The following is an 11,036-nucleotide window of genomic DNA, read 5'->3' as shown; positions in this document are numbered from 1 at the left end:
AGTAAAACAACCGGTTGATTCGACAAAACAACAGGTTTTTTTCACTTAGTTGGAAAAACACTTAATTTCAAAAAGGTTTTAATTCACATCAGTTTTAAATTCAACAAAGGAGTGGATCACACTTTATTCTACCCAGATCCCACCCAAACAGAACTGCAACACCAACCTTTCATCAAACACCTTGGATTTGGATTCTTCAAAGCACTTGATCACACTTGATCAACAACTTTTGTTTCAGAAACTCTTGAATCAAGGTTGATGTGATTCCACTAGCCATATAGAGAATGATTCTTGACATTCTTGGGAATCACCTTGAGCTGGACATTATTTAGGCACTTTTCTTAGAGTTGGATCAATGTTCTAAGACAAGAACTCACCAAAAACTAGTACCAAATCCCAAACTCATTTGGATGTTCCTCATATTGTCAAATTGAATCAACAAAGAGAGGTAAAATTAAAACACACCGAACAGAAAAGGATGATAAGCAAACTGAACCGAACAAAGTGAAATTAAAAGGCAAAGAACAGAAAATAGGTGCTGGAAAACAAGAACAGCCGAACCAAAACAACAAGACAACAAGCTTAGAACAAGGAATTAACAAAGAAGAAAGGAAGGAGAGAAGAATTGCTCATGAAGATGGATGAATGATGAATGATCTCGCCACTAGAAGTGTGGTTGCTCCTAGATGAGAGTGTTGCCGCCACTTGAGGACACCATGGATCCTTCAAGATAAGACTAGAGAAGAAGGCTCAAAAGCTCTTCAATGCTCACTCCAATTTTGAGTATAGTTTCTTTAGATAAATTCAAATCTGAATTTTACAAAGAGAGCACCTCTATTTATAGCCTAAGGTGCTGAAATGCAAGCTACACAAATTCAAAAACTCCCTCCTAAAAAGCTTCTAGAATTGGCACCTAAAACAATGCATGAGGAAGGTGTGACCTCTTCCTTCACTTTGGCACCTCCTTTTCTACTCCTACACCTATCTACTAACATACCCCCCCTAAGACTCCTAACTAAAGACTAAAAGATGCTTTAACAATAGAGGTTTCTAATGTTTCCCTCTAAGCACCTTCAAACAAAATTCTTTATTATTTAAAACTTGGCCTTGCCCTTCATAGGATGGACTTGGGCTTGGGCTTGGGCTTTGGGCTTGGGCCTCTCTTTATTTTATGTCTTCTTTTAATTTTGAGAAGACTAGAAGGAAGAACTTCAAGTGTGATGGTGAATTGCCTCTTCCTTCATTAATAAAAACCTCCTTTACTTGACTCTCATCAAAGGTTGTTCCTATGGCTTCATGTGACATTGCTAAGTATACAATGATGGGTTGGGATGACACTGGTTTCACTAAAATTGGAGGTTCAGATAACATCTTCTTGATTATTAAAAAAGTTTGTTCACACTGCTCATTCCACTTGAAAGTTTATGCTTTTCTCAACAATTTGATATAGGTTTCGTTCTCTCGACAACCACTGGCAAAAATCTTGTTAAAGCAGTCAGACTTCCAACTACTTTTAAACTTCTTTTAAATTAGTTGGACTTCTCATTTTCAATATTGCTTCGTATTTATCCGGATTTGCTTCAATCCCCCTATTGGTCAACATAGACCCTAAAAATTTTCCACCTCTCACCCTAAAAATAAATTTTTCACGATTCAACCTTATGCCTTACTTTCTTACCCTTGCAAACACTTCTTCAAGATCTTTTACATGTTCTTCCACTTCATATGACTTAACAATCATGTCATCAACATAAACCTCCATATTTCTCCCAATCTTCTCCTTGAACACCTTATCCATTAACCTTTGGTATGTTGCCCTTGCATTCTTCAATCCGAAAGGCATGACTTTATAACAATAATTAGCCACTTCGGTAGTAAAAGCCGTCTTTGGTACATTTGGCTCGTACATTTGTATTTGATTATATCCTGAATAAGCATCTAGAAAGCTCGTCATTGCTTGACCGAAAGCTTCATCTACCAACCTACCAATATTGGGCAATGGATATGATCTTTCAAACACGCCTTATTTAAGTCCGTATAATCGGTGCACATTCTCCATTTTCCATTCGGCCTTTTCACCAACACTACATTTGTCAACCAAGTTGTATAGTGAATTTCTCGGATAAAACCAACTTGTAACAACTTTTCGGTTTCTTCAAAAACTACCTTTCTTTTCTCTTCCCCCATCCTCCTTTTCTTCTGAGAGTATCAACTTAGCTTCTCGACATAAGGACAACTTGTGGGAAATAACATTAGGATCAATCCCAAGTATGTCAATAACCTTCCATGCAAACAAATCCTTATTTGTTCTCAAAGTTTTAACCAGCTCATTCATTAATTCTTCAGGCATACTGCCTCCAAGATATGTGCACTGCTTTTCATTCTCTCCTAGTTAAATGGTTGTTGTTTCCTCCTTTGGTTCCATCCTTTCTTCATCATGCATTCTCGGATCAAGATCAACCATTGCAATCTCATTTTAGTTGTCCCCCCTTCTTCTCGACATTCTTGGTTCTTGAACTATTTTAAGACTTGCCATGTAACATTCCTGTGTCGCTCTTTGATCAACATAAATAGTTGTAATTTTTCATGTTTCAATTGGAAACTTCATAGTCAAGTGTGGTGTTGACACTATGGCTCCCAGCTTGTTCAACGAGGACCTTCCTAACAAAGCATTATATGAAGTGCATGTATCAACAACCAAATATCTTATTTTAATTATTTTCGTCACTCTTCCTCTTCCAAACATTGTTTTCAAATCAACATACCCCTTTGTATCTACTCTTACACCCGAAAACCCAATTATCTGTTCTCGGTGTGGTATAATATCTTCCTCCCTCAAATTTAGCTTCCGAAAAGTCTCCCAAAATAAAATATCAACAGAACTTCCCCGATCCACCAGGGTTTTCATAACCGTATACTCTTCTATCTCCACCATTATCATCATTGGATCATCTTGTTCGGGATCAATTCGCCTGAAATCTTCATGAGTAAACACCATTAGTGGAATACTTCTCTTTTTAAAAACAGAATTTAATGTTCGAACATTCCTCAAATGCTTCTTCCTGGCAGATGATGATACTCCTCCTCCGTCAAACCCTCATAAAATAGTATTAATAAAACCTCTGACCGACCTACCCAAACTTCGTTCACAGCTTCTCCTCCTTTGAGGACTTTGATGGTTCCTCTCGTCTCGTCTTTCCACCCTTCCTTCCCTTCTTTCATCCCTCCTTTCAAATTGTTCTTTCCTCCTCCTACAAAACGCTTTAGTTTCCTAACTTGAACTAACTCTTCTATTAGGTCTTTAGAGTTATGCATTCTTTTGTGTGATAGCCATGATTTCTGTGATATTGATAGTGCTTACTTGGATAAGCTTGTTCTGGTGTTCGGGCTTTTCTCGATGCAAGTATTATCTCTGCAATCATTTCCTCTTGTAATATTCGATCTCTATTAGTGCTTAACGATGTATAATGTGGAAACTTCTGTCCACGAGGTCCTTTTTTAACCCTTATATATTGTTGTCCTCCTTTTCTTTCATTATATTTCTTTTCAACTCCACCATCAGCTCTGACTTGATTATGAAAATCCCTGAACTCTTTCATCTGCATAAACTTCGCTGCACGTTGCCTCAACTGATCAAGATTAGTTGTTGGCTTCTTACAGAGGTTGTTGGCAAAAGGTCCCGGCCTTAACACTGTAATCATATGATGTCTTGTTACTTCTAGACTTATATTGCGAATACTTAGTGCGACCTTTCTGAAACACTCCATAAACATCCTGAGTGATTCTCCTTTCTCTTGCCTTATATTCACAAAAGCTATTGAAATTAGGTGATGTGGTCGACATGTAGCAAATTGTGCTCTAAACTTCTCAACCAATATATCGAAACAATCAATGGACAATGGTGGTAAACGAATAAATCAACTTAATGTTGCTCCCTTTAAAGTGGTTGGAAATACTCGACATAAGATGGCGTCATTCCAAGTATATAAGCTTATTTGTGTTGTATAAATTGCTATGTGTTCATCAAGGTCCGTGCTTCCAATATATTTATCCATAGTTGGTTTTTTCCAGTTCTCAGGTAATGGGGTTTCTATGATTGCTTCAGAAAAGCGATGCCTTCTCACAAATGTTCCAAAAAATGTGTTTGATGTCTCCAATTGTCTTCTTCTTGTCACCTCAAAACTTGTTTCATTATATGTGTTCTGATAGGATATGTGCTCTCGGTTGAACAATTTCAAATGAGGATGTGTTTAAAAATTTTCCTTCATTCAACTTTCACTTCATATATGCATTCTCAACTCTCAACATACTCAACTCTTCCTCATTATTTTTCTTCAGAGTTTCAAACTCCTCTTGCAATCTCCTCAACATAACCATTGACATGGCATTTTGGTTTTCCTCCCGTCCTCCCGATTGGTCTCCTCTTCGACTTGCCATTCTTCACTTCCTCAATTAACCTGTTTCTCAATCCCACGGTGGGTGTCAAAATGTAACTACAAGGCCTTATAACACAATTAATCTTCTTCTTTTCTTCTCGGGCTCTCGAGCTCTCACTGATGTCTTGAGCTTTTGGTTGCTGGATCTACTGGATTGGACTTTGTTATGTGGACTTAGGCTGGTTCATGGTTACTGGATGCGGGCTATCACTCAGTTACTTGGTCATGTTCAACTGTTAGCTTCTAGGTTTAGGATCGCTCTCGAGTGGGTGTGTGTACCTGCAAGATTCTCTGATGGTAAAGTCATAATCAGTTTGTTCAATTATCATATAAAAACACTCTACTTTCTTGTTAAACAAATCACCTATTTATAGTGGTTGTTGTTGGGCTTTAACTTAATTGGACTTTTTCTTTTCACACACCTTGTAGTTACTAAATATATTTTTGGTGTTTTATACCTATTTATTGGACTTTGATATACAATGTTATTTAATTCTATTGTTTATTTATATTATTTTAACCATTAACATGTTGATGTCCTTCCGGCCTTTCTACCTCTCGATCCCATCCTTTCTACCTTTTGGTCCAGTCAATACAAAATACATTCAAAATTAGAATTAAAATTGTGGACACAATCCTCTCCATTTGGAGAAAAGTAGTGTCCCTTATCAAAACTCGTTTTGTTAAGTTCACATTGTGCAACCCCCATAAGTTTTTGTATTCCAAAAATATTTTTCTTTAATATTCCAGATTACATAATCTGAAAGTTTTTTTTCTTCTATATTTGTAATTAGCTTCTGGATTATGTAATCCAAAAGCCTTTTGTGATTAATTTCCGGATTACATAATCCAAAAGTTTTTTTCTATACATAAGATTGACTTCCGGATTATGAAATTTGGAGACCTTTTTTTCATATGTCTGATTAGTTTTCGGATTATGTAATACAAAAATCTTTTTTCAAATGCGTGATTAGCTTCCGGATTTCATAATTCGAAAGTCTTAGATTAGCTTCTGGATTATGTAATTTAGAATATATCTAGATTACATAATTCATATGCTTATCTCAAATCTAAAAAACACTTCTGAATTTTATATATCTAAAGGACACTTTCGGATCCAAAAACATATTTCAGATTATGTATTGAGATAATACAAAAAGGACAAAAAGATATTTTCAGAGTATGGGGTGGCACAAGAAGATATGGAAGTGTAGAAAGAAGCAGTCTTATTGGAATTAATAAAAAAATAGCAAATTACAGACGAAGGTATAGGGGAATTTGTCTATCTCGTTTCCATTTGGGGGCTTTTCTTTTCCCTGTTTTCTCAAGAAACAAAAATAATGAGATACGTGGCAAAAAAATTATCAATTATTTTAATCAATGGTTGACATTTATTAAACAGGAGAGACTCCAATTTTGTCTAGATGGATAGAATTCGTGTCAGCATAGTTGCAAATGCGTTTTTGACATGATTTTCCAAGTCAGTTGCTTTTAACAATTTGGATATCACACATAATTCTGCACTACACACATAATTAACTTTCTCCAAAATTAAAATCTAGAATCATTTCTCTCAAATCCTAGAGGACTTTATACAAGGCCTGAGTATGTATTCACTAAAATGTGACGATTCTTTTGAAACAATGGCCATTTATGAATGTAGTTTAGTTCGTGTAAAGATTCATCGTTGACATTGTGGGAGTAATATGCAAGTCGGACAATACCACTTTCCCTTGAACCTTGTCTCCTGCGTTAGCCCAACACACGAATAGTGGAACCATTCACCTCCTTGGCACTATCACCAAAAACAGAGAAAAGCTCAGAGTTCAAATAACCAAGGGGACAATCGAAAAAGTCAATCATTGGAAAAGAACAATATCATAAAACGATAAGTGAACAATTAGAAACTAAAAAGCAGTAATCCAGGAAAAGAAGCTCTTCTTAAAAGTTAAAAGCTATAAACATTCATCTATAATATTGTAGGAGAAATCTACATGTTTCTTGCTACAACATGGATATGATTTATAGAATTACTAGATGTATGCAATATAGTAGTTAATACAAGTGAGTATGGCGCAAACACCATCCTACAATTCTTTTATTGGGGGTAGGGGGAGGGGGAAGAAAGAAATATCTCCGAACTATGTTCAAAGCCCCTCTAAATGCTCAAAATAGGAAAAAAATATAACAAAAGTAATACAAAAAATAAATATTAAGTAACCTGCAAAATGTTAAGTTTCACGATTTTTCTATGAGCCCAGATCTTGAGCATTGTAATTGAATTTGATGTGGGAAATCAAAATACAATATGCATTCTGCCAAACCCCACTTCCCTGGAAACAAGAAGGTAAACATACATAGCACAAGATAGAGAAAACTAAAATCTACTTACGTTTTCGTTGTCACAAGCAATCATATCCCCGAAAGATACCTGAATGAACATAATAGAACTGCCTTAGCATTCTTGTTTCAACATTTTAAGCAAAAACAAAAATCACAATATGGCATAATTGCTCACATGGAGATTTTATAATTATGTTATATATTATGAGCAATTAATCTGAACCTGGTGACAAACACAGTATGTAGGTTCATTTGGATCAATAGGTTGATCAACATCCATTGGGGTAGCATACTCTTTCTTATGACTTCCTGGAGGAGGCATTAACTCGAAGTCCCTATCGCGCTCCCTATCCCAATCTCTATCCCTGTAATCAATTCTCTTTGGTTGAGGAGTTATGTATATAGGCTTGCGCTTTTCAGCTTTAGGGACTATAGGCAATGGGGGCAGAATTGCTGGTTCATCTGGTGGTATTTTACCCTCTGATAGAATAAAATGCAGCAGAGGAAAAAAATGTTAAGTAAGCTCATGACTTGATAACATACAAAAAAATCAATTTTGTTTTGATAAAAAAAAATTTAAAAGACAGAAAGCACATATAAATGCAAGAGTTGAAGTCCTCAACAAATATACCAAGAATGCTAGGTGAATTGTCTTTAAAAAAACAAAAAATGTATCTCAGCATACCACAGACTCTCTGTAAATCTACCAAAGCCACCCCCAAAATGGATCATGAGAAGAATACCACAAAGGAACTTAGTGAACATCTGGATCTCAGATGAACTCAAGAAGCAACAATCGACCAATAAAATTCTACAATTTCTTTCCGTCTAGATACATCCAACACCACAGAAATGTTCTTTTCTAAAATCCCCTAACTTTCCAAAAAATATTCTCTTCTTTTGGCACTTTCTATATACAACAGGATATTTATACAAGTCCAAAAGTACCCCAATTATGCACTATCCCACATTCTTTTACCTCAAAAATTAAAATATTTTCTAACTGGCATCAACCGAAACAAAATACTAAGTACTTCTGGGGAAATATTACATAAACTTGTTGCTTTTAGTCCTATCTCATTGGGTAATGGGGAGAAGGCATAACTGCTTCTTTTATAGACATGCTTATTGCACTATTACACCTGGTCTCTTTACTGGAAAACTTATAACCACAATTAATATAAGAGTAGGAGTTGAATATCATAATAAATTTTATGGTTAATTTTGAAAATATAAGTTGTACATATAGAAAAAAAAAATCAGAATGCAAATTTACAAGAATATTTTACCTTGCTTTAAATCTTCAGCAAAGTTGTTTAAATCCTCATCAAGTCGTTTAACATGGCTATCTATCTAAAGCAGATACAAGAATGATTGAGTAAGAAGAAGCAATGTTCATTCTATGCACAAGAAGAGGCAAAAGAAAAAAAAACCCACATGGTTTCCTAGACAAGTGCAGTCATCATTAAGTATAGTGCACATCAAAATCAATTCAAAGCAACTTTTTCCATAGTAAATGTGAATATAGGATCAAAACATAGTACTAGAAAGTAGACTTTAAGCTTAACATTACAAAACCGGTTTGTAAGACGAAGTTTGCACCCACTTATATATTTAATGGTCATATCTCTAGTCAATGTGGAATCTCCAATACTTTCCTCACACCTAGAGCAAGAGACTATATATTTTTGGGTGATTTGATAACGGGTGACACGATACATCTAATAAACTTTGCTAGGATAGACTTTGATACCATCTTCAAAGTGAATTTCTGGCTACCATGAGTACAACATACTAGATTAGATGAAATATAATCTAATACCAGAATATTAAACTTATTATACTTTGTTCATTGGAATTGTACTTCTAACCTTCTTCATTCAATGAAATATAATCAGACTTATTCAGAAGGAAGCACAGTGATTTTATCCTCAATGAATAGTATCAGGGGAAAAGACTGGAACACTGAATAAAAATAAAGAGTACAGGTAAAGCTGTGTTCAATTTAAATTACAGTTACCAAATCAGTTGGCAGCACTATGACTAGCTATTTAAGTGTACTTTAACCGTTATTGAGTAACTCCATCATTCCACAACTATTACAAATTAGAAGATTTCATTCTTGGAAATTAAACCCCATTAAAGTCTTAACATGTTTATTAAACCAAATAATTTAGGAATCATCACATCGCTCCGGTATCCATCTGTGCCATCCAATCTTCGGTATGCTATGTCTGCAACACTAAACTGCTTTGCTACGACAACCCTTAAAGTGGCCAGGGCTGCTCTGCATTGCTACACTGCTTTGGTGGCACTATAGCGTGCTATTTAAGTGAGGCAATTATTGAGGAACTCCATCATTTGGCAAAATGTTGAACTCTATTATACTTTAGCCGAGATATAAGGTTTTTGTAAAATGTAACCGAACCAAGTGCCAAAATGGCACAATCCTGTCATTGATAAGTTGTATCTCCTGACATGCTTTACCTCTTAAAGAAGCATGACATTAATCTTTTCTGTGGTAAACATGTTATAATCTAAGTACATTAAGGCCTTCTCTATTCTGTAGATATCATTCTAAAAAAATATCTTATTCACCAGATGTAAAGCACTTGTTCCGTTGCTTCAATCGTGATGTCAAGCTTCATCACCATTTAATCATTTGATCATTCCGTATCAGGTTTGTCCATTAGCAAAATATACGGTACACATTAGATTCTCTTTCCCAAATTCCAATCTATAAAAGCTCCAGTTATAGGCACAACAATCATAGAAATAGAAAATAAAAGCTCACCAGGTCATACGCTTGTCGCGCCAACAAAACCTTCTCAGTACATAGACTCAATGCACTATCCTGATTACCCTCAATTTCTTTTAGCATTTTCTCAAAAGCGACATCTTCGTCCTCATTCCCATAATTGTTATTATAACTGTGATTACCCTTCTTAGAGCCATGTGATGGGAACCCCATACAGTACTTTGTCTGCTGCCTGGTTTGATTTATCATAGCTTCCATAACACCGCAAACAAAAATTAAATTAATAAATGTTAAAAAAGTAAGTTAAAAGACTCAGTGATGTAAGATCAAACGTTTCACTTTTTAATTAATTTACGTGTAGAGATGAACAAAGGATAAAACATTTTATTAAGCTAAGAAATAATACTTCCTGATTTCTACATAAAAAAATAATCTTAAAAGACAAATAAAAATGAGCAGAGGAGTATACAGCAACAAATGAAATATAAAATAAAAATTCTAGAAAGCAATTACATTGAGATCGTTCATCGAGTTCGCGAACAGTGTTGAGCAACCTCTGAAGTTCAGCGGGTAATGTGCTGGCGTCTGTGGGAATAATGGAAAATTCAGCAACGAAATTGAAAAGAAACTCAAAGAAAAATAGGGGTAATAGTAAAAGGAGAGAGAAACAAAAGGCAATTACACTCCAAATAGTCATCTACATAGACTCCGGTGCGTGCAATTGCCATTTTGAGGGAATGATTATCGCAAGTGGTGAGGGTTAGGGCTTCCGATTGCGAGTCTCAGAAGAAAATTGCTTGTTCAGACAGAAAGATTCGAAACGCTGTCGTATCGGGTTGCGTGTTTTTATAATCCTCAAAGCAAACGAAAGGAGCGGATCAGCACAATGACAGTCGTTGGTTGTTAAGGCGGGGTTTTGTTTGGATTTTCTTTCCCTCTCGTGTTTTAAGAAAATGGAAAATAAAAGAAGTGAAATATTTTTCGTGAAATATAAAAATATGATATTTTAACATCTCTTGTTTAGTTGACAATTAATTATTTTTAGTTAAGAGTGTAATACTTAATTTTTTATTTTTCTCCTTAACATTTTTGTTAAGATCCATTAATTTAGTCTTAAGAAGATATGTGAATAGAGAAATATCACATTGAAGATTTTGCATGAAAAGAGACGAGTCTTAATAATAGTGGATTATGTTTGATTACATTCTCAATTACTAATTAGTACAAATTGGATTGAAATATGAGATGAAATTGTGGATAAAGATAAAAATATTATTCAATAATGCAATAAGAAAACTTTAACCTAACCTATATTATAAAGTAATGATTAGAAACAGTGGAGATGAATGTTGTAAATGATGTTACAACGGAACAACGAAAAATCTTTGAAAAGATAGAAGATTCGTCACTAATAGTCTTTGAAAACAAATGTGGGTTTGAGAGTTAATTACGTACAAGGAAAGTATAAATATCTTATAACGTCTATTCTAAGACAAATG

General features: G+C 34.9%; 1 protein-coding gene across 1 annotated transcript; it reads right to left on the bottom strand.

Annotated features, from left to right (window-relative positions):
• Positions 1-5,804: 5,804 nt before the first annotated feature.
• Positions 5,805-10,430, bottom strand: ING2 (PHD finger protein-like protein). The gene is made up of 7 exons (XM_068616291.1): positions 10,220-10,430; positions 10,051-10,122; positions 9,574-9,788; positions 8,069-8,132; positions 7,003-7,259; positions 6,829-6,867; positions 5,805-6,231 (listed from the first exon to the last, which is right to left on the bottom strand). Exons 1-7 carry the CDS (start codon positions 10,263-10,265, stop codon positions 6,118-6,120), a joined length of 807 nt encoding a protein of 268 aa, XP_068472392.1. The 5' UTR covers positions 10,266-10,430; the 3' UTR covers positions 5,805-6,117.
• Positions 10,431-11,036: the final 606 nt, after the last annotated feature.

The sequence above is a fragment of the Phaseolus vulgaris genome, chromosome 1 (genome assembly GCF_051622355.1).
Source record: "Phaseolus vulgaris cultivar YP4 chromosome 1, ASM5162235v1, whole genome shotgun sequence".
NCBI classification, from domain to species: domain Eukaryota; kingdom Viridiplantae; phylum Streptophyta; class Magnoliopsida; order Fabales; family Fabaceae; genus Phaseolus; species Phaseolus vulgaris.
This window is presented reverse-complemented; position numbering and strand designations above follow the sequence as displayed.

Coding starts and splice junctions, on each gene's coding strand:
- ING2 (XM_068616291.1), bottom strand. CDS start 10,265: ATGGCAATTGCACGCACCGGAGTCTATGTAGATGACTATTTGGAGT. Junction 9,789..10,050: donor ACTCGATGAACGATCTCAAT/GTAATTGCTTTC, acceptor GTGTTATGGAAG/CTATGATAAATCAAACCAGG. Junction 6,232..6,828: donor TTGCTTGTGACAACGAAAAC/GTAAGTAGATTT, acceptor TTTTGGTGATAG/TGCCAAGGAGGTGAATGGTT.